General features: G+C 44.3%; 2 protein-coding genes across 2 annotated transcripts in view; one reads left to right on the plus strand and one right to left on the minus strand.

The window, feature by feature from the left end:
- Positions 1 to 1,729: 1,729 nt before the first annotated feature.
- Positions 1,730 to 12,790, minus strand: RPS28 (ribosomal protein S28). Its single transcript, XM_040322354.1, has 4 exons — positions 12,688 to 12,790; positions 9,521 to 9,568; positions 2,682 to 2,813; positions 1,730 to 1,795 (listed from the first exon to the last, which is right to left on the minus strand). Exons 1-3 carry the CDS (start codon positions 12,724 to 12,726, stop codon positions 2,691 to 2,693), a joined length of 210 nt encoding a protein of 69 aa, XP_040178288.1. The 5' UTR covers positions 12,727 to 12,790; the 3' UTR covers positions 1,730 to 1,795; positions 2,682 to 2,690.
- Positions 12,791 to 13,021: 231 nt separating this feature from the next.
- NDUFA7 (NADH:ubiquinone oxidoreductase subunit A7) overlaps positions 13,022 to 24,636 on the plus strand; it is a 59,564-nt gene continuing 47,949 nt past the window's right edge. Inside the window, exon 1 of the mRNA XM_040322343.1 lies at positions 13,022 to 13,143. Coding sequence (XP_040178277.1) covers positions 13,093 to 13,143 — 51 coding nt within the window. The 5' untranslated portion in view covers positions 13,022 to 13,092. The remainder of the gene's footprint in view (positions 13,144 to 24,636) is intronic.

Here is a 24,636-nt window from a genome sequence, read left to right on the forward strand (position 1 = left end):
CTTATTCATTTTGTACAATAAACGTTTAAGTGATTTTATACTATCGAGGCATCTCTCTTTTATACATATGTGACCATTTCCACTGGAGATACTGTTTGATGATTTGAGCTGAATCGCCTTCCCCTCCCTCCAAGCCCAGCCGCCTGTCAATTGCCATTTGCCACATGCTGTTTTTGGTCTCCTCTGATACAGGGACCATTCCCATCTGGTAAGCAGACTTGCTTGTGTGATGAGGTCTTCAACTGTATGTCACACCTGTGTCTACCATTATCCTTTGATCCCTCGAGATTGGACTGCACCTGGGTGGATGTTACTGTTTTTCTGTTTCTTGGACTTTATTACACGAACATTTATCTGTCACATTTTCTGGAATCCTGGTAGCCTCTTTTGTCTAGTTGACAGGGGCTTTTTTGTGTCTAAAGGACTCTCAAATGTTTTTCTTTTATTCACTGTGGATTGTTTTTTCACTATGTATTAGATTTTTGTATGTCACACATGTCCATTTTGTCACAATTTCATCATTTATTATCCATTGATCATTAGCGCTTTTTTCCCCCCTTTCTGTACATTGTTACTTTGTTTATATGACACAGTTCTAACCGCAGCTTCATTTGTTTGTAATATTTTGTATTTTCACATGCACTTTTGATTCATTTTTGCTTACGCAGATTAGCGCAATTTACACCAATCTTTTTTCTCACTAACAGAATGGGTTAAAAACACAATTGGCCTTTTATAGTACAAAAAAATCAAATCGCTACTGTAATTACTTTCACTGCCCCACAGTAAAAAAAAGAAACCACTTACAGTAGCAATTATTTGCTCTTTGTACATTTGTTTTTTTAACCCCATTATGTTACTAAACATCTCAGACCTGGGTTCACACCTCTTTTTTTCAGAAACACATTACAGTTCATTTACATGTTTTTCTATGGGACACGTTCACATGAATTTTTTCAGCTGCTGCGTATATGGAAAGGGCAAGGACTTAAAAACTGCTATTTTGGTTCAATATACTTCAATGGAAAAGCTGCAGAAAAGCATGTAATGTGTTTGTGGCAATTTGTGTTTTGTAATCTGCCCAACAACAAATTGACCCAATTTTTTTTTTTTAAAAAGCAAATTTTTTTTTTTAAAGGCCAATATCCGATTAATTGAAACAATAATTGGCCAACTTATCGATTATGAAAATAATCATTAGTTGCAGCCCTAATGTTTAACCTCTCCTGAACATTTTAACTTGACAGCGAAAAATCAGTGAGAGTATAATATACACACACACATATATATATATATATATATATATATATATATATATATATATATATATATATATATATATATATATATATATATATATATAAATGGGGGGGGGGGGGGGAGTGAACAGAGTTCCAGGTCAACAGGGGCCATAACATACCTCTCAGCGTGAAGGGAAGTGTTCACCCAGGACCATTTTACAAGGGGGTCCATACAATACATATAGCTGTTAAGCGTGACCACTTGAATACCCCATAATGTGGTGCATCATTGGAGCAGTACAACAGGAGGACAACAGGCCATAGGAAGGAGAAACAAACTACTCCACTGCATAGCCCATAACATACTGCACCAATGACAAAAATGGGGGGGGGGGGGCGGTCAATAGATACTATGGGTTGAAGCAGTTTATATGAGATGATGATTTCCAAGTCTTTTGAAATTAAAAAGAACCAACACTACAAAACAAAACATTTTGTAAATTTTATTTTTAACCAAGATACAAAGCTGCTGCAAGGTCCATCGATGAAAGTTTCTGGAAAAGACAAAAGTTAGATGTCAGTCTGCAAATAAAGCCATCTAGTACATTAGCATGCTCACAGCATTCAAATGACATTTACTATGGGGGTCTGATAATACTGGAACCAAGCAACTACAGTAACACAAAGACAGTTCACTTAATGGTAATTTTCACCATGTTGGATTGTTACACAGTGCTGCATACAAAAATAAAAAGCCCTGTGTCATAAGGGGTAAAACCTTCAAGGTCAAACAGTTACATTATATTTTCTGGAATTACAAAAAATAAAAATCCAGTTGACGCCTCCAGAATTTGTGTCCCTTTAACATCCTGTGCAGGGAGCAGATAAGGATTTGCCACAAATGTTGAATCTCAACAGCCTAGGGCAGTGATAGCAAAACATGGCACCCCAGATGTTTTGAAGCTACCTTTCCCATGATGCTTGTGCACACCGAAGTATAGTTGAGCATCATGTGAAATGTAGTTGCAAAACATCTGGGGTGTCAAGGTTCACCATCACTGGCCTAGGGTGACTGCATGGTAACTGGTCCAAACAAACTGTCTATTTCACTAACAGATGCAGCAGCAGCTGTGTTTACAGTGCCATGTTCTGGTATAAAAACATACACAGCCACCTCTGATTGGCTGTGGCAGAGTGTATGAAGTCAGGATCTCTGCCTCAGCTTTGTTTTCATTGAATACAAAAAGCTTCCTGTGAATGGCTGAGCAGCAACCTGGAAGCAGGGAAGTTCTAATCCCGATGCTGAAACAGTATGCAGTCAAGGCCATTGCATCTGTAAGCGACATGAATAGTTTAGACCAGCTTTGTTCAAGCATACCATATAAAACTTCACTAAAACCTGAAGTCTGGCTTTAAAAATATATAATGTAAAATACATACAAGGCATTGCTAGCGTAGTCTTCTAGCTTCACGTTCAGATTCCAACAGGGTCAATACATCTCCCTCACGAACAGGGCCCTTTACATTTCTTATGATGGAGCGATTGGTATCATCCATGAACTCAACACGGACCTACACAAGTGAAAAAAGTTGCAAGTTGAGTATACATGTACACAATTGTTAGAGTTCTCTGAAATGACTGTCCCTTTACATACTTTCACACCCAATAACAGGTAATGGTAGAGTCTTCCCATTACTCCATGACCCACCTTCAGACAGGTTGGAGCTTCGAGTCAGAACTCGGCACCGAGTGTACAGGAAGCAATAAGACCATGAACAGACCCCACTTTTTTTTTTTAAATACAAAACACACACCTTGATGTATGTGCCTGAGGTTGGCTTTAAAGCTGCTGAAGCCACATGCTGAGCATTCAAACAATGCAGTGAGGCCGAGTATCCACTACTATATAAAAGCAAACATGCAATTTTTGTCTTACATCAAATGTATGACAAATTCAAGCGCAAGACATAAGGACTATCCTGATTATGCAAGCGAGAGCAAAATGTTCCCCGGTGCATAAATCTTGCACTTAAATAGTTTTAGAATTGCAGAATCCAATAGCTCAAGGTTTTCTTGATCAACCACTTGTCAACCAGGCCATAGCCAAATGACAGCTACAGCACAGTCAACTAGTTCTGCGAGGGTGTACTATAACATCCCGAACTCACGCCTTCTACACCCCACATGTGGGGGGGGAGAATAGCCAAAGACAGTAGCCTTTTACCACGTGATCACTGCGTCCAATGATCACTTGTCAAACCACCGCATGTCCGGTTTCACATCCTCTCACACGATTAGTACGCGAGGAGGGAGCTGGAGCAGCAGGGCGAGGGAGCTGGACCTGAAGTGCCCACAGCGCCAATCTGTGCCCATCCTGACGGTGCTCTGTATGTTGAGCCTCAATTTGTCCAGGCTGTGGAAGAGTCTCACACCAGGTATTGCCATACTCTGGAGTAGCAGAATGTATTTTGGGGTGTAGTTGCAAGTATGCCTATGCCATGTGAGAAATAAGCGGCTAACTACTTCTAGACCAAGCCTATTTCTGACACTGGTATTTTCGAAAGGTCTATTGACATAGGATTTTTTCCACACATTGTTTATATTTAGCGCTGTACTTTTTATCACCCGATTAATGCTGGGTGATAGTAACTTGTGAAAAAATTATATCAATGTCTGAAGTAAATTGTATAAATATACATCAAAATTAATGCACAACTAAAAATTATATATATATATATATATAGTCCCACAACGAGTTGACAGGTGGAATCACAAAGATGCGATTCGAACTCAGTCCTTAAAGCGGGGGTTCACCCTAAAACAATAGAGCGTTACATCCAGCATACTGCGGACATCTACAGTATTGCTGGATTGTTTTTTGTGTCGCTGTACTTAGGATCTTATGGTATTTTCACAGGGCTTCCGGGTTCTCGCACCCCCGGGAAGTAGGCGTTCCTTAGGTGATTGACGTTCGAGTAAAGCGCGTCATCGCCAAGTAGCTACGGAGTCCGCCAAGTGTGAATGAGGCCTTAAGGTGAAAAAACATCCGATGGTACAGCCCCCCCGTTTTACTTACCTGACCGTTTGAAATTCCGGGGCGTGTCCATGTGATGTTCTTGGGTTCCCAGCCTGGCCGTTGATTGGCTGGGCGGATTGATAGCAGCGCAGGCATTGGCTGGCGCTGCTGTCAATCAGAGCGGATGACGCTGGGCCGAGTGATACAGTCGGCGGCTATGGCCTCCGCTGTATCACGGGAACGCGCTCGCAAAAGCTTTCTACCTTCATGCGAGCAAGCATGGTGGAAAGCTTTTGCGAGGAGGAGCCGAGACAGCCGCCGAGGGACCCCAGAAGACACGGTTCGGGGAAAAACGAGCTGCACAGTGGAGGCAAGTAGAACATGTTTGTTATTAAAAATATATATATATATTATTTTTGCCTTTAGTGTTCCTTTAAAGGGTTAATTCAAGATGGTGCATAGAAGGAAACTTATGATCGATAAAGCTTCATTCACCAGGAAGGCACCCAGAAGTGGTAATGTAGTCTCCTTACCCTGTGTGACCACCGTTGACAGCGGTCTCTGCAAGCATGGGAATTTTAGGTCTCCCTCTAGATCCACTGTAGGATATCAGGAATGGTATCTAGTGTCTCAAAGAAATAACGGAAAGGAGAACATAGCGCAATACCGTAAAAAATATACTGTATTTATTGGCGTATAACACTTTTTTTACCCTGAAGATAAAGGGTAAACTGTGCCTGCGTGTTATATGCCGAAAAATACGGTAATTTAGTTTGCCAAGAAGAATTGCACTTACAAAGTAGTAGTTATAATTGCACAATGTAAACATCCGATGAAATAGCGGCGTCTCATCAAGGCTTCTCCTGTCTGTGCTCAGTGTTGTGTTTCTCCGTCTGGAGAGGCGCAATGACATCAAACCTGCAAGCTACACTTGGCCTAGACCCCTACAGTGGGTCAAGAGGGAGACCTAAAATCCCCATGCTTGCAGAGACTGCTGTCACGGTGGTCAGTTAGGGTAAGGAGACTATAGTACCACTTCTGGGCGCCTTCCTGGTGGATGAAGCTTTATCCATCATGTTTCCTTCTATGCACCAACATAGATTAACCCTAGGGTTGTCCCGATTTTTAGGACCGAGTAAAAGTACCGATACTTTTTTCAAGTACTTGCCGATACCGAATACTGATACTTTTTTTTTTTTTTTTAATGTGTCCCCAAATGCAGCCATGTTCCCCCACATATGCAGCCATGTCCCCCATACCTTGATGCCGCCGCCGCATGGGTTAAACAGCGTGCAGGGAACATCACAGCTTTCTTTTGAATAGCTGTAGTATTCCCGCTGCGCCGCGTATAGACACTCCCCCTTGCTCTGGACTGGACAGATCCCGAGCAAGGGGGAGTGTATACGCAAGCTGTGATATTCCCCGCACGCTGTTTAACCCATGCGGCGGCGTTGTTGCGGTATGCAACGGCATTCGTTGCGGCGGCGGGAGGATCAAGTATTCTATTTAGGTATCGGGGGCATTTGCGGGAGTACAAGTACTCCCGCAAATACTCTATTGGTCCCGATACTGGTATCAGGACAACCCTAATTAACCCTTTAAGGACTGAGTTCGAATCACATCTTTGTCTGATTCACCCGTCAACTCATTGTTGTGGGAATTTATTCATTCACTTATCCTATTTTTTCACAGTTGTGAATTATTTATTTTGATGTATATTTGTACAATGCACTTCAGACATTGATATAACTTTTTTTTTACAAATTACTATATCACCCAGCACTAATCTGGTATTTTTTAAAGGTCTATTAAAGCGGAGTTCCACCCAAATGTGGAACTTCCGCTTAATCCACTCCTCGCCCCCTTACATGCCACATTTGGCATGTAATTTTTTTTGGGGGGGGCTTCAGGAGGAGTGCGACTTCCTGTCCCACTTCCTCCTTCTGCCGAGGGGCTGCTAAGGCAAATAGCCCAATCGTCTTTCTGCAGCCCCTCCCTGTAGGCGTTCGCCTGGGACACGTTGACAGGTCCCAGGCGATCGCCTGTCCCAATTGCATGGCGCGGCGCCGCATGTGCAGTGGGTGCCCGGCCGTGAAGCCGAAAGCTTTCACGGCTGGGTGCCCACACTTGGAATGAAGACGCCGGCCGGAGGGGGGGAGCAGAGCCCCGGCCGGCGTGTCGCTGGAACGTGGAGCAGGTGAGTATCTTTTTAATAAACATAAAAACTGACTGGAACACCCCTTTAACATAAGAGGTTTTCACATTGTTTAGATTTAGCGCTGTACTTTTTATCACCTATGTTTTTGAATTTTTGTATCTAAATTTTTGGTACTGGCAACTTATTTCACCATCATTCTGGTGTTTTTTGGTTTCACATTATTTTTTATCTAACGCAGGTTTCTTTCGTTTAATATGATCCACATGTACAAATATATAAGAGGTCCATATAGTGAACTTGGTGGAGTTATTCACTTTACGGTCAACACTGAGGACAAGGGGGCACTCTTTACATCTAGAGCAGGGATATGCAATTAGCGGACCTCCAGCTGTTGCAAAACTACAAGTCCCATCATGCCTCAGCCTCTGGGTTCATGCTTGTGGCTGTCAGAGTCTTGCTATGCCTCATGGGAATTGTAGTTCAACAGCTGGAGGTCCGCTAATTGCATATCCCTGGTCTAGAGGATAAAAGATTTCATCTCCAAATACGGAAAAGTTTCTTCACAGTAAGAGCTGTGGAATAGACTCCCTCCAGAGGTGGTTCTGGCCAGCTCAGTAGATTGCTTTAAGAAAGGTCTGGATACTTTCCTAAATTTACATAATATAACCGAGTACTAAGATTTGTAGGTAAAGTTGATCCGGGGAAAAATCGATTGCCTCTCGGGGGATCAGGAAGGAATTTTTCCCCTGCTGTAGCAAATTGGATCATGCTCTGCTGGGGTTTTTTTTGCCTTCCTTTGGATCAACTGTGGGTATGGAGTTGGATGTATGGGATTGTACCATGTTTTTTATTTTTGTTTGTGGTTGAACTGGATGGACTTGTGTCTTTTTTCAACCTGACTAAATATAAAACTATTTTGACATCTATTCTCTATATGTCTCAAAGACTCTGGAGAATAAAATAAGGGTTGTTGCAATATTTTATGTCACACTGAAAGACTGCTTTGCAAACGCAAATTTTCTCTTTTACACAAAGTAAACTTCACTGAAACTTAACCAGGGATCTCAAACTGGTGGCTACTTAGCCCCTTGGGTTCTTAACACCAGAAAGCAGACTGACTCTAAGAAACGGTATGTATGTTTAGCGTGAAGTGGTAACACTTGACAGCATGACAATTGAGAAAAAAAAAAAATTAATAGCTTGCAAAAACCTACAAAGACGTACCCTCTTTGGAAAACCTTGGGCACTGGTATAGCCTTGGATAAAGCCAAAAATAGATTCCTAGCCAAGAGCCATTTCTAAAGCTGGCCATACATAATCAAAATTTGTTTGGGTCAAAAGGTATTGGCCCAAGATTGATCTATATATGGGCACCCTGGCTGTCAATAGACTTCTATACAACCAAATTGTCTTTATCTGAACGATCGGTGCTGCCAGCACTGATTATTGCATTTGCTGGTGGGGAAAGCTCATCATTGGAGCACAGTGGTATAGATTCCCCATCCACCTCAAACATGTGGATGGGGGAATCTGCACATTCACTCAACTCACTGGTAGAACTTGTGCAAAAAAGAAGTATATTTTTTTTTTTAAACAGACTTGCTGGATCAATAGATGAAAATGGAAGAAAGCACAAAAAAAACAGCCATTACATCCAAGAATTGTTAAGCCATATAATAAATGTTTGCTTTTGGGTCCAATACCACCAACCGCCCACAGATATACATTTGCACCTTGGCACGGGCAGGCATTTTTTTTTTTTTTTATAACACACACACACCCCTTTAAGAAGCCAGCATTGTGCATGTGCCCGCGACTCCGACCGCAGACTCGATATGCTTATGTAAACAAGCATTTCCCCAGTCTTCCTAGTGACAGGACAGCGACTACAGCTTCCTGTATTCAGAAGCGGTGATCACTGTCCTGTCACACACAGCCCATCCTCCTACAGTTAGAAGCACTCCCTAGGGCACACTTAACCCCTTCACTGCCAGTAATTTTCACAGCAATCTGTGCATTTTTATAGCACTGATCGCTGTAAAAATGACAATGGTCCCAAAAGTGTCCACCATAATGATGCAGTCACGATAAAAATAGTTGATCACCACCATTACTAGTAAAAATATATATATATATATATATATATATATATATATATATATATATATATAATAAAACTATCCCCTATTTTGTAGACGCTATAACTTGCGCAAACTGATCAACAAACGCTTATTGCAATTTTACCAAAAATATGTAGAAGATTATGTATCAGCCTAAACTGAGGAAAACATTTACAATTTTTTGGGGGATATTTATTATAGCAAAAGTATTGCATTTTTTTCAAAATTGTTGCTCTATTTTAGTTTATAGCGCAAAAAAAAAAGGCAGCAGAGGTCATCAAATACCACCAAAAGAAAGCCGTTTGTTGGGGAAAAATAAATAAGAGTAAATTTTGTTTGGGAGCCACGTCGCACGGCCGTGCAGTTGTCAGTTAAAGCTGACCACTGCAAAAAGGTCTGGGGCTGAAGTGGTTAATAAAGGTGTTATTACCCCCCCCCCAATTTGGCTGCAAGAGTGGAAATGCACTTTGATAAATAGGTAGGGCCGATAAGATGATTATGAATTTATATAGCACCAGTTTACGCAGCGCTCTATATGTCAGTGCTTCACAGGGAAACTTAGAAAATAGGGTTTAAATCAAGCTTTCCTTTACAATGGTAAAACCTCAATCCAGCGATGTTGCACAAGAGACTCAGCTGTCTGGGACTCTTCCTTGGAGGATAGCAGCAGAGCACAATTGGCTCCCGCTGCTGTCCAAGTCAGTGAGCCAATGAGGAGAGAGGGGGCTGGGCCAGGCCACAGCTCAGGTAAATGAACACAAGAAGCTATGGCGGAGGGAGTCAGAGCACCAAACAGGGACCCAAGAAGAGGAGGATCTTAGCTGCTCTGTGCGAAACCACTAAACAGAGCAGACAAGTATAACGCGTTTGTCATTTTTAATAAAAACAAGAATTTTGTATCACTTTAGCAGTTTGACTTCAAAACCTTACATAGTCCGTTGCTTAAAATTTACAAAAATTGGCAACAAAATACTCGACACTAACCTGAGTACACTGTCCCTGAGATCCAGTTCTCCCAAGAACTTTTGTTACCTACAAGAAAAACAGATATTTCAGGATACTATAAAAAGCAAAAAAAAATAAAATTATAAAACATTTCTAGGACAGTCCATCAGCAAGCTCTCCCAATACATGCAAGCAAAGATTTAAATGGAAACCAAAAGTACACACTTTAATGTGCCAACTCTGCTCTAAATTTAGAGCAGTGCAGCAGCATTTCTAACCTCAACACAAGAAAACTGATATAATAGGCATAGATATACTCATCACAAGGCATGCCATGTTCCTTTTATGCACCAGGTTAGTGTACATTCTCTAGGAGACATCAGGTGCTCATTTTGTATACTTGTGTCTTCTGCAATAGCTTCCCACCTTGTGCCCTCCTATGCTTGCCCCAGTGTGACCAATGATGTTTGGATCTGATAGTGGAACTTTGTTTAGTACAGCGTTCATATTTGATTAACTATACAATGTTGTATCTGTACTGAATATTTACTGAAAGTGGAGGTTCACCCAGAAATTTAAATTTTTAACATTAGATTGAGGCTCATTTTGTCAAGGGGAATCGGGTAGTTTTTTTAAAATCAAAGCCGTACTTACCGTTTTAGAGATGCATCTTCTCCGCCGTTTCCGGGTATGGGCTGCGGGACTGGGCGTTCCTACGTGATTGAAAGGCTTCTGACGGTCGCATCTATCGCGTCACGATTTTCCGAAAGAAGCCGAACGTCGGTGCGCAGGCGCCGTATAGAGCCGCACCGACGTTCGGCTTCTTTCGGCTACTCATGACGCGATGTATGCGACCGTCGGAAGCCTGTCAATCAAAATGGGAACGCCCAGTCCCGGAAGCAGCGGAGAAGATCGCTCTCTAAAACAGTAAATACTGCTTCGATTTTAAAAAAAACTACCCGATTCCCCTTGACAAAATGAGCATCAATCTAAGGTTAAAAATTTTTTAGGGTGAACTCCCGCTTTAAATTTGTAGCTCCATCCAACTGTGGTTTCCTCCTTCACCTCCTGAGGCTTAAACACTTTGAAAATTGGCAGCTACTCTTTTGGACACCTCAGACTTCTGAATCATTATGGCAATTTTGCCACATTGTATGCAGTTATTGTGGAGATGTGAGGTTTATAAGAAGATGAAACCTTGATCAGAATGGATTTTTTGTTACGATTCCTATAAAAACTTAGAAATGGGTAAAGTTCAGCCTTAGAGTCCTTTCACACTGAACGCATGGGGGCTAGTTTTAGCAGCACTTTGTTTTAAAGGCTCTTTTCAGCCGCTAGTGGGGTCCTTTTAACCCTCAAGTGGCCGAAGGGTTAAAAACACGAGCAAAGCACTGTTGCCGAAGCACTTTGGCTGCGCTCCCCATTGATTTCGATCGGCAGGGGCTCCTAAAGTACCTCAAAGAATCTGCTTGCAGGACAGACCTCCTGCTAGCGCAGCACCAGCCTTTATTTTTACCGCTAAAGCACCTGAAAAACACCTCCAGTGTGTGAAAGGGGTCCAAACTAAAATCTTTCCATCTAATTGCAGCCACAAGCCAAGACCAACCTAACTAGCTCTGTAGAGCAAAAATCACTATCCATAACTTTTCTGATGCCACTCAGGTCCAGTCCCACGCTGAGAAGTCAGTAGCTTCTCTATAGGTGTGTGCAGAAGAGGCAGCCAACAACGGAAGCCCCATAGTAACTATGGGTGACATCACTTCACAGCCATGGCCTGTCTCCTGCACAGAGCTTCCGCCGCTGGAGACTGAAGCAGCTTCAGAAAAGGCATGTATAGCGATTTTTGCTTTGCAGGGCTAGTCTTAGATTGTGGCTGTTTTAAAGGAGTTGTAAACTCTAGGTTTTTCACACTTTTGTAGTGCAGTTTGGACCCCGTCTGCACAAGACACTTACAGAAAATACACAGCCAGAACTGAGAGTCCATGTACACTAAGGCTTTTAGTAGAGTTTAGGAGCTACCGCATGTAGGTGACCTCCGGCTCCTGAACACAGCAGTGTTCAGAATTGGAACATGTTGACTGCAAGCTGCAGGAAAATGCAAAACATGCCACATTTTCCCACAGCCATTGTACAAGATTATTAAAAGCTCCTGCCACACAGTAATGCGAGGCTTTCTCCCTGGTGTGGAGTGTCGTGCTCGCCCCCTCCCTTGGGGTACAGGAGAGTCAGGACGCTCTCCAACACATCTCCTTTATATGCAACGTAGAGCATCCTGACTCTCCTGTAGTTCAAGGGAAGGTGCGAGCACACCACTTCACACCAGGGAGAAAGCCTTGCATTACTGTGTGGAGTTACAGACAGAACAGGAAGTGACTATTTCTCAGAAGAAATAAGGACATTTAAAAGCAAAAAGGAAGGATGAGTTAAGTGAAGGAGGACTGCACTAAGGTAAAGGAAGCTATAAAGGGAAAAAAAAAAAAAAAAAGAAAAAAATATTGTACATTTACAACCCCTTTAAGTTTTCCAGGCAGAATCGCTGCAAGCCCTTGGATTACCATTACTTTGAATGTCACCAAACCGACAACGATGCTGCCACGAATTTGACACATCAATCAAGATTAAAAAAAAAAAAAATGGGAATTGCAAGGGTGGCCTGCAAAACACTATGGTGTGACTGGAGCATGAAGGCCTTTTTAATTGTTGGCTAGCGTTAGGGAAGGGTAGTTTTTTGCCATCTGTCTTATTGGGTAGATTCCACTTCACATCCCATATTTACTTCCTCAGCAATAATGGTAAACAGGACAAATAAAGAAGGCGGAATCTACCTAATGCGGGAAGAGACAGCAATGAGAAAAATGTCGGACGTTCCAACACTTCTATGGAGCTACTTTATGTCCGCAGCTACAATATAATACAAAGCAAATGCGTGCACAATCGTCTGGTAGCACTTTAGGACTCACGTTTAGATATATCCCCCACCCTTCTATCATTAGCCTAGATATATATCCCTGTATAGTAAAGTCGCTCTGAAGAGGCCCCCACATGGCACTCCTTTACGCAGGTTTGGCAATGAACACTCTACTCAGGTCCTAAAGGCCAGACACGACCACAAGCAAAGGCTACCAAGCCCAACGTCCTCCCGCCCAATGACTCTACAAACTTTCGCGACCAACAATACATTACTACAGCTAAACACATCGCTATACCCGAGCAAGCTTGATCGGCTGCACACGGCCTGTATCCATGATGGCGGATTCGAGCAAGAAAGAGGATCACGTGCTCACCCCGCACCTTTTTATAGTTCTCAGGGAGACTGGGCGGGGCGAATGAGGCCGGGTCATCGCCTGTTCATAGCGGGCGGTAATTGCAAGCCAAACTATGAAAATGCTTATTACGAGAACGGCGACAAGAAAGAAAATTGTTGTTAAAAGTCTCATCGGTTTTTATGTTATTAAGATTAATATGTAATATCGTGCATGTTGGCCGCCATTTTTCTGGAGACCGGAAACTGCGTATGTTGGTTTATTGTAAAATGGAAGGGGGGGGTAGTTCGGCCTCTTGTAGTCAGGGTGATTGAATGCTCCGCCCTGGGTGTCCTTGACAAGAGAGAGATGGCTTCTGCTACAAAATTCATCCAGAGGCTGCGGAACTGGGCGTCTGGGGTAATGTTATACCGAATTGTGTACTGAAAACATTGTTCCCCTGACTAGTCTGAGACGCTCGAATGAATGTTTATGTCTGAAAAATGCGTGGCAGTGTATAGAGGTGGCTGGATGTAGAACTCCGACAATTGTACCCATTGGTCATACCCTAAAGCTGACAGCCAATAATCCAATCATCCCAATATGCAGCTTAGTACGCCCCCCATACACTCTCCAAGCTTCCATAAAAATTAAAATGCAAAGGCCTGCTTGATCTGATACAAATGCAAGGAATTGTTTGTTTGTCTTCATAGTCTATAGTTTTGGTAATTTTTTATTTTTGTTAACGTGTCTCAAAAGCAGTGGCGGCTGGTGCTCCATTATTTTGGGGGGGGGGGGGCGCAAACAAAGCCCCAACCAACCCAACCCCCCCCCCCCCCCGTCACTCGCCCACAATAGGTCCTACAGATATATATACAGACAGACCAATAGAAAGACAGACAGGCATTGTGTGGAAATAGAGACAGATGGATAAATATGCAGACAGATAAATAGACAGATGGAGAAATAGATAAACATTTGGGTAGGAGGGGGGCAGATAGATACATAGATATACAGATACATAGATAGACATACAGATAGATACATAGATATACAGATACATAGATAGATAGACATACAGATAGATACATAGATATACAGATACATATAGATAGATATACAGACAGACAGACAGATAAACATACAGATAGATGGACAGCCATATAGATAGACATATAGATAAATAGATAAACATACAGATAGATGGACAGACAGATAGATGGACAGACAGATAGATGGACAGACAGATAGATGGACAGACAGATAGATGGACAGACAGATAGATGGACAGACAGATAGATGGACAGACAGATAGATGGACAGACAGATAGATGGACAGACAGATAGATGGACAGACAGATAGATGGACAGACAGATAGATGGACAGACAGATAGATGGACAGACAGATAGATAGATAGACATATAGATAGATAGATAGACAGACAGACAGACAGACAGACAGATAGATGGACAGCCATATAGATAGATAGATAGACATATAGATAGACATATAGATAGATAGATAGATAAACATATAGATAGACATATAGATAGATAAACATACAGATAGATGGACAGACAGATGGATAGATAGATAAACATACAGATAGATGGACAGACAGATACATAGATAGATAGATACATAGATAAACAGACAGACAGATAGATAGATAAACATACAGATAGACGGACAGATAGATAGACACACAGATAGATGGATAGATAGACAGATAGATAGATAGATATACAGATACATAGATAGATATATAGATAGATAAGCATACAGATAGATAGATAGATAGATAAACACACAGATAGATGGACAGATAGATAAATAGATAGATAGATAAGCATACAGACAGACAGATAGATAGATAAACACACAGATAGATAAATAGATAGATAGATGGATAGATGCATAGATAGATAGATAGATAGATAGATGCATAGGTAGATAATCAAATAGATAGATAATCAGATAGGGGAAGAATGAGAGATAGATAAGACAGACAGATGAGAGAGAGAGATTTAGTGGTGAATGGGAGAAACATTTACTACGATCAGCAGTCCCCCACCCCCCCCCCCCTTCTGCTCTCCTCTCGAGTCTAGCTGCACACAGCTTCAAGTTTGTATGCTTGGAGCAGCACTGACTGTGAAGAGGGGGGAGGGGGGGGGTCCTGCTTCACCTTTCCCCCCAGCTTTTCACTCGTAATCTGCTAGTGAAGACAAGAGACATGTGCCTGGCAGGAGAGGTCAGCCACCAGCAGATTACGAGTGAATAGCTGGGGGACAAGGTGAAGCAGAACCCCCCCTCCTCCCTTCACACAGTCAGTTCGATCAGAGCATACAGACTTGAAGCTGTGTGCAGTGCTGCTCGGCGGGACCCTGGAGAGGGGAGCGGGAATCCTGCTTCCAACTGGGGGGGGGGGTGCTGGTGGTGACGGGGCTGGCTGTCAGTGGCAATACTAGCGCGGGGAGATGCTGCGGGCACGGTGGTGGTTTGGCTGGTGCTGGTGGTGGCAGGCATGGATGGATTTAGCTGCGGGGAGTGGAGGTATGAATATAACTGCTTACCTTCAATGGCGCCGCTCCTCTGATGCCCCCACAAGCACTCCAGAAACCGGAAGTGATTTAAATGGCACTTCCCACTGACCTCTACTTCGGTCCCCGCTGGCCAATCCCATTACACCACTAGGGCATTTTAACAAATGAAAGGACAGTGGGAGTGTGTGCGGGCGCACAGCTTGTGCCCTAAACACGGGCAAATCAGCTTTCCAGCCTGCAATCAGCTGATTGCAGGCTGGGAAGCTTTCCATAGACCGCCGCATGTCCGACACCTGATCACTCTTAAAGTGACATTTACAAAAAAAAAAAAAAAATTTTTTTTTTTTTTATTAATTTTTTTTTTACAGCTTGGGGGGGGGGGGGGGGTGGGGGGGCGGCGCCCGAGCGCCCCCTATGGACGGGCCGCCACTGCTCAAAAGCCATAATGTTTAAAGCTGAATTCCACCCAAAAATGGAACTTTTTGGCATCCTTTTATTTAGTTGAAAATATACGTATAAAATTGTTATACCACTGTTATTAAATGGCCCACACATAGGTTATTATCATAGCGCTTTCAACAATAAGAATTGAATTTGCAAGACCCGAAGAATACATTGATAAGTATCCAAAAAGAATAGATAGTTTGGAAATACAAATGTGGAGTGGGTAAACCATGATGTGGGTCCAGATGCAGAAAAGATTCGCTCTACGGGTTAACGTGTAGAGATACGCTTCTTCAGGAGATGTGAATCGATTAAAAATATATACAAACAAAGTACAATGAGTAAACATAGTTTAATACAAATATAGATATAAAAAATGAGTATATAGTGTAATAGAAAATGCTGCCATGTGGACAGGTGACTATGGAGGCGCCCTCATCTGAACCCCCAGGGAGCATAAAAGCAAAGCCCCTCAAGTGGGACACACATATGGTAATTATGTAAACCATAGTATAAACATCTATGAAGAAGCGTATCTCTGCACGCAACGTAGAACAAATCTTTTCTGCATCTGGACCCACACCGTGGTTCACCCACTCCACATTTGTATTTCCAAACTATCGTATCTTTTTGGATACTTATGGGGGGGGGGGGGACACAATCGTCTCCGCCGCTACTGATGGCTCCAGGACACGGAGAGAGGGGTGTGGCAAATCGCCACAGAGACCACTGTTATCTGAAAGCGGGCCGCCCACCGGTTTTAAAAATACCGGGGTTATGGCGGCTATCTGCTGCCCCCCCTCATCTTGCATCCCTAATGGCTTACCTGAGTCCTCATAGTCCAGCGCTCTTCCAGCTGCGGCTCCACTCTCCTCCTCTCACAGGCAGCAGTTGAAGCCATGGGCTCCTGTTGCTGTCTGTGAATTCCTTTGAGGAGGGGGTGGGGGCATAGTTTACCAGTGCTGTGTGTGTGTGTGTGTGTGTGTGTGTGTGTCTATGGATGCACACAACCTAGATTGGTAGTGCACCTGCAGAGATGCTTCCATAGCACACAGCAAGCAGAAGATGAAAGGGCGGGGGGCTTCCATAAGAGGAGGCAAGGGACCATTCTGAGCAATAGCATTCCACAGAGCAGGTGTATATATATATTTATATATATTTTTTTTTTTTTTTTTTTATTTAGCAAATAAAAATATCTTGTAGTATAAGATTTTAATTGTTGCACACATGCCATTGTATGAATGTGTGTTCACATTGCGAAAAAAACATCCCCCCCTGGGTGATCTATGTACACTGCAAGGATTATAACAACCTTTGTTGCAGATTCCTACCTTTTTGTTATTCTGAAGTAATCCCTGTGTGTTTGTCTGTGCCTCAGTGGGTCTAATGGGAGTGGTTTCATAATTATCAGTCGGCTGCATGGCACTAATGAGGAAAGCTGCTGGGCCTGCATCCCTTTTAAACGTTTTCCTATTGGAAATATCTCTCCACAAATTTTTGTTGCAGGGAATGCCTGACATTTGATTTGTATCTTAGGCAGACTTCTGGGAAAATTGGTGAGCGAATCGTACAAGCAGAAAATTATGTTTCTGGGGAGTGGTCAGTACACATTCGGTGTACAGAACTCCATGTAGCCATATTGTATTTATAGAAAATTACATTAGCTGCAGATTGAAAAGGAAAGGTATTTTTTAATAGCCTTCAATTACAATATGACTTGTATCACAATTGTACACGCTGTATTTTTTCCCCCACAAAGTAGTTGCCCTTTAACCACTTCAGCCCCAGACCATTTGGCTGGTCAAAGACCAGGCCACTTTTTGCAATTTGCCACTGCGATACAGCATAAGGTAATTGAAAAAGAAGTTGGATGTGCCCCAAGTGCTGTATTAAAGCACATTAATAGAAAGTGGAAGGGGAAAGTGTGGAAGAAAAAGGTGCACAAGCAGCAGGGATGACCGCAGCCTGGAGAGGATCATCAGAAAAAGGCCATTCAAAAGTGTTGGGGCCTTTCACAAGGAGTGGCCTGAAGCTGGAGTCAGTGCATCAAGAGCCACCACACAGAGACGGATCCTGGACATGGGCTTCAAATGTTGTATTCCTCTTGTCAAGCCACTCCTGAATGACAAACAATGTCAGAAGTGTCTTACCTGGGCTAAAGAAAAACACACCTGGTCTGTTGCTCAGTGGTCCAAAGTAGAGGTCGACCGATATATCGGCCGGCCGATATATCGGCCGATATTTGGCCGTTTTTAAGAAATCGGCATCGGCCGATTATTGTGAAAATTAGGCCGATTTTCGGCCGCTACACTAAACGCTGCTTTGCCCCACTCCACCTACAGCAGCACGAGAAATCATTACCCGCGCCGCTGATAGCCTGTGCCGGCCCCTATAGAGGAGAGAAACAAACAAGTTTCAGTAGCACCGCCCAGCCCCGCCCCCCTACCTCGGCGGGCTGTAGCAAAGGAAGAAAGCATCGTGATGATCAAACATGTCACAAGCCCGTGCCGCTGCCGCCACTGCTGCCTGTCTGACTAGTAACTCAGAGAGGTGATCATGGCCAGCACTACCTCCTCTTCCTTCCCTGCATGGAGTCTAGATAGCTGCAAGGTACCAAGCATTACTGTATTTTCCCTACATACCAGTAATTTTTTAAAAAGCTTGCAAGGAATTATTGTTTTTAGCTTTACAACATCTTTTTTTGCTGCATCAGAGCATGTCACACAAGTTAATTCTATCTGGTGAAGGTTGTAAGGCTACAGATGGCAAAAGACATTCAAGCTATGCAATTTATTTTATAGTGCATTGTAGCTTCTTATAGCTATCAAAAAAAAAAGGGCAAGTCAAAAATGTTGTGTGCTGCTGTGCCCCCTGTAGACTTTAATCTCCTTTAATGGGACACCTGGCTAAGACTGACAAGCAGGCATTGCGTTGCATTGTGAAAATGGATGATGACTCTGGGTGGATATCTGCCTCTTCACAATGTAACTCTCATCCTCATCCACCTTCACAATGCAACTCAATCATCTTCATCCCCCTCCACAATGCACACATGGCCAGCACCATCCATCTATCCATCCCCCCTCCACGGCCAGCACCATCTATCCATCCCCCCTCCACGGCCAGCACCATCTATCCATCCCCCCTCCACGGCCAGCACCATCTATCCATCCCCCTCCACGGCCAGCACCATCCATCCCTCCTCCACGGCCAGCACCATCCATCCATCCCTCCTCCACGGCCAGCACCATCCATCCCTCCTCCACGGCCAGCACCATCCATCCATCCCTCCTCCACGGCCAGCACCATCCATCCATCCCTCCTCCACGGCCAGCACCATCCATCCATCCCTCCACGGCCAGCACCATCCATCCATCCCTCCTCCACGGCCAGCACCATCCATCCATCCCCCCTCCACGGCCAGCACCATCCATCCATCCCCCCTCCACGGCCAGCACCATCCATCCATCCCCCCTCCACGGCCAGCACCATCTATCCATCCCCCCTCCACGGCCAGCACCATCCATCCATCCCTCCTCCACGGCCAGCACCATCCATCCATCCCTCCTCCACGGCCAGCACCATCCATCCCTCCTCCACGGCCAGCACCATCCATCCATCCCTCCTCCACGGCCAGCACCATCCATCCATCCCCCCTCCACGGCCAGCACCATCCATCCATCCCTCCTCCACGGCCAGCACCATCCATCCCTCCTCCACGGCCAGCACCATCCATCCCTCCTCCACGGCCAGCACCATCCATCCCTCCTCCACGGCCAGCACCATCCATCCCTCCTCCACGGCCAGCACCATCCATCCCTCCTCCACGGCCAGCACCATCTATCCATCCCCCCTCCACGGCCAGCACCATCCATCCTTCCTCCACGGCCAACACCATCTATCCATCCCCCCTCCACGGCCAGCACCATCCATCCATCCCTCCTCCACAACACATCTCCCACCCACGCCCAGCACCATCCATCTCCCCTCCACAACGCATCCCAATGCAAAAATCGGCCCAAAATATCGGCCGCAAAAATCGGCATCATATATCGGCCATCGGCCTCCCCAATTTCTAAATATCGGCATCGGCCAGAGAAAAACCCATATCGGTCGACCTCTAGTCCAAAGTCCTCTTTTCTGATGAGAGGAAATTGTGCATCTCATTTGGAAACCAAGGACCCAGAGTATGGAGGAAGAAGAATAGAGAGGCCTCATAAAGCAGAGGTAAGTCATGTTAAGGTATGGACGTCGGAACAGCCGTCGTATTTTACGTCGTTTACGTAAGTCGTACGTGAATGGGGCTGGGCGTAGGTTACGTTCACGTCGTAGGCATTGAGCCATCGTATCTTAGGGAGTAAATGCAACGTGATTCTGAGCATGTGCACATGCGCCGTTCGTTCGGCCCTTCATTTACATGGGGGTCACGCTTCATTTTAATAGATCACGCCCACTACCTCGATACTTTGAATTAGGCGGGCTTACGCTGGCCAATTTACGTTACGCTGGCGCAACGTAGGGCGCTTGTACTTTGTGAATAATGTTCTTGCGCCGGTCTACGTGAATCTGGCCCTTTAGGTTTGTTCTTAAGTCGAAAATGTTCGTAAGTCGGAAACCGCATGCGCAGAACAGCAATTACGTAATTTTCAGGTTTTTTTTTTCCAATGTTCTGTCGCGTTGTCGCGCATGCACGAACGGGAGATACATCGTTTTCCGGTGTTCCGTCGAAAATGGCTGCGCATGCGTGGAACGGCAGATATGTCCCATTTGTAAGTAGGAGTTGTTCGGAAGTCGTGGACCCCCTGTAATGAGTCTATCTCATATATTAGTTTCACCTTTTAAGTTGCATTAGTGAAATAAATGAACTTTTGCACGATATTCAAATTTTTCGAGTTTCACCTGTAAGTGGTTTGTATGGCCCCCACGTACTTGTGTGCATGCCTGACAACATCAGGGCATGCTCCTAGTGAAATGGAAGATGGTGTCCCCTGTTATTTCTTCTCAGATCTGGACCAGGGCATCACTGAGCTCCTGAACAGACTGAGGTGCAACCTGGCGGCACTGGATGGACTGAAACATAATGTTCCAGAGGTTTTCTATTGGATTTAGGTCAGGTGAGCGTGGGGGCCATTCAATGGTATTAATTTCTTCATCCTCCAGGAACTGGCTGCATGCTCTCGCCACATGAGGCCGGGCATTGTCGTGCATCCCGATAACTAATGGCAGTCAGGGTGCCATTGTGTAGCCTGTAGAGGTCTGTGCGTCCCTCCATGAATATGCCTCCCCAGACCATCACTGACCCTCCACCAAACCGGTCATGCTGAACGATGTTGCAGGCAGCATAACATTCTCCAGACCCCGTCACGTCTGTCGCATGCGCTATGGATGAACCTGCTGTCATCTGTGAAAAGCACTAGAGTACGTTGGACCCTCAAGCCACCCTCATGAAGTCTGTTTCTGATTGATTGTTTGGTCAGAGACCTTCACAACAGTGGCCTGCTGGGGGTCATTTTGTAGGGCTCTGGCAGTGTTCATCCTGCTCCTCCTTGCAAGGAGCAGATACCGGTCCTGCTGATGGGTTAAAGGGGTTGTAAAGGAAATTTTATTTCCCTAAATAGCTTCCTTTACCTTAGTGCAGTCCTCCTTCACTTACCTCATCCTTTTGATTTTGCTTTTAAATGTCCTTATTTCTTCTGAGAAATCCTCACTTCCTGCTCTTCTGTCTGTAACTACACACCGTAATGTGAGGCTTTCTTCCTGGTGTGGAGAAAGCCTCTTGAGGGGGGAGGGGGCGAGCAGGAGTGTCAGGATGCCCAATAACACACAGCTCCTTTCTCTATCTGCAAAGTAGAGCGTGTCCTGACTTGCCTGCTCGCCCCCTCCCCCCTCAAGAGGCTTTCTCCACACCAGGGAGAAAGCCTCGCATTACGGTGGTGATTTACAGACAGAAGAACAGGGAATGAGCATTTCTCAGAAGAAATAAGGACATTTAAAAGCAAAATGGAAGGATGAGGTAAGTGAAGGAGGACTGCACTGAGGTAAAGGAAGCTATTTAGGGGAAAAAAAAATTCCCTTTACAACCCCTTTAACCACTTCTATACAGGGCACTTATACACCTTCCCGCCCAGACCAATTTTTAGCTTTCAGTGCTGTTGCACTTTGACAATTGCGCGGTCATTCTACACTGTACCCAAACTAAATTTGTTTTATTTTGTACCCACAAATAGAGCTTTATTTTGGTGGTATTTGATCACCTCTGGGATTTTTATTTTCTGCAAAAAAAATAAAAAAATTACCGAAAATTTAGAAAAAAAAAGTTATTTTTTTTTGTTTCTGTTATAAAACATTGTAAATAAGTACGTTTTCTCCTTCACTGATGGGCACTGATAAGGCGGCATTGATGGGCACCGATGAGGTGGCATTGATGGGCACTGATGATGGGCACTGATGGGCGGCATTGATGGGCGGCATTGATGGGCACTAATAGGCGGCACGGATAGGTGGCACGGATAGGTGGCACGGATGGGCACTGATAGGTGGCACTATCGTATGTGTTGTACTAATGGATGCCAATCAGTGATGCCCATTGTGGGCACTAATTGGCATCCATTGCGGGCACTGATTGGCATCCATTATTTGTGTCATTGTCATCCCTGGTGGTCTAGGGTGGCATACCTGTGTTTTGGTTTTGCTTTCCTGGTGGTCCAGTGGGCATCCCTGGTGGTCCAGTGGGCATCCTCGGGGGGGGGGGGGCTGTGATGATAATCGATCAGCAAAAACCCCCCCTGTCAGAGGAGCAGCCGATCGGCTATCCTCTACTCGCGTCTGACAGACGTGAGTGAGGAAAAGCCGATTACCGGCTTTTCCTGTTTACCACGTGATCAGCTGTGTCCAATCATGGCTGATCACGATGTAAAGAGTCTCCGTGAGAGACTCTTTACCTAGATCGGTGTTGCGGGGTGTCAGACTAACACCCTGCAACAACGATCGCTGCAAAGCGTGCCCCTGGGGGCGCGCAGGGGCTCAATATCCTGAGCACGTCATATGACGTCCACTCAGGATATTGAAACCACTTTGAAAATGTCAATCTGTCATTGGTGGGCGGCAAGTGGTTAGGGACCTTCTACGGCTCTGTCCAGCTCTCCTAGAGTAACTGCCTGTCTCCTGGAATCTCCTCCCATGCTCTTGAGACTGTGCTGGGAGAGCCTCATGCTACCAGTAGTGACACTGACTGCAAAAAAAATGGAAATAACAAGTAGGGAAAAAATGTCAGTACCCTCCACCTGTAAAACCGTTCTTGTTTTGGAGGTCGTCTCATTGTTGGCCATCTAGTGCACCTGTAGTCCTGTCGGGAAAGAAAATTGATCATTTATCAAAAGCACGTATGGTTACCATAAGGCCTGTTGCATACAGAGGGGGTTATTTACGAAAGGCTAATCCACTTTACACTACAAGTGCAAAGTGCATTGAAAGTGAATTTGGAAATTCAGTCGTTGTAAATCTGAGGGGTAGATCTGAAATGAGCGGAAGCTCTGCTGATTTTATTATCCAATCATGTACAAGCTAAAATGCATTTTTTTTTATTTTCCTTGCATGTTCCCCTCTGATCTACAGCGACTGCACTTCCAAGTGTATTTTCAGTGCAATTTCAAGTGCACTTGTAGTTTGCACTTGTAATGCAAAGTGGATTTGCCTTTCATAAATAACCCCCCAGAGTGTCTAGCTGCAGTGCATACCTTCTGCCGTTTTAGTGGAAGGGCAGGTGCAGAATCCAGCTGCTTGTAGCCTATCAGACTATTGCAGGCTGTGGCTGGATGGGACTGTGAAATTTACATCAGATGCTTGTAAACAAACAAACCGGAAGTAACAAAATCCTCATTGCTTCCCTTTTCTGACTTTGGAAGGACGTTAGTTTCTTCACCTCTTCTACACTCTTCTCTGTGCACTTGATGCTCCTGGTCGGATCAGTCCTGGGCTCCCCAGTGGGATAAAAGTGCCCGGGACAGGGAGTGGGGGAACCCCCTTCTGCTGCTTGTAAAAGTGATCAAGTAGCTGTATAGCCGCTCAGATCACTTTTACAAAATAGGGAATTGCCTCCTGAAAAAAAAAATGGTATCGGGATAATGGTTGTAGCCTCAACGATGGTCTCAGTGTAACCACCTCAATACGAAGCTGCATATATAAAAAAGGCGGAATTTTTAGCGCTGTAACATTTTGAATGACATTTGCGCAGTCATGCAACACTGTCCCCAAGTAATTTTTTTTTATAATTTTTTTATTTTTATTTTAATTTTTCCCCCACAAATAGTTTACACACACAGAGCTACGTTCCTACTCCTGTCACGAGCAAGGAACCAGCGGACATCGTGGCTACCAGGCACAAGCCTCGGTGACATGGCGGCATGCACCCTATACCGCCAGGAAGCCGAGGATGTCATATGACGCCTGCCCAGGATGGGCGATTCCATCTGCGGACGTCATATTACTATAGGCAGGTATTGAAGTGGTTAATGGTATTCACGTACTTGAAATGTTTTTAGGTCGGGGTAGGCAATTCCTTAGGCATAGTGTGCTGACAAATGTTTGTAAGTAATTGAAAGTGCCAGACAGTCGCCCTTGCCTGACAGCCCCTGCTCCAGTGTCTGCCCATGCACTTCTAAAACCCCTATCTCATTTGAGGAGATTATACTGTATTTTAGCATTTTTAGTCTGCCCTAACATTTTACATCCATTTCTTTAGAACAAATATGTCTCTTTAATTTTTAATTTAATTTTTGAATACTTTTATTTTTATTTTTTATATCTCTTTGGTTTTTAGTAGGGAACAAATAGTGATCAATTCATAAAAAGTCAGACATAAGTCCGCAGATTTAAAATATCACTTCAGTGCAACCTTTGTGTAACATGGTGTAATGGTAAAGTTT

The sequence above is a fragment of the Rana temporaria genome, chromosome 1 (assembly GCF_905171775.1).
Source record: "Rana temporaria chromosome 1, aRanTem1.1, whole genome shotgun sequence".
NCBI lineage: Eukaryota > Metazoa > Chordata > Amphibia > Anura > Ranidae > Rana > Rana temporaria.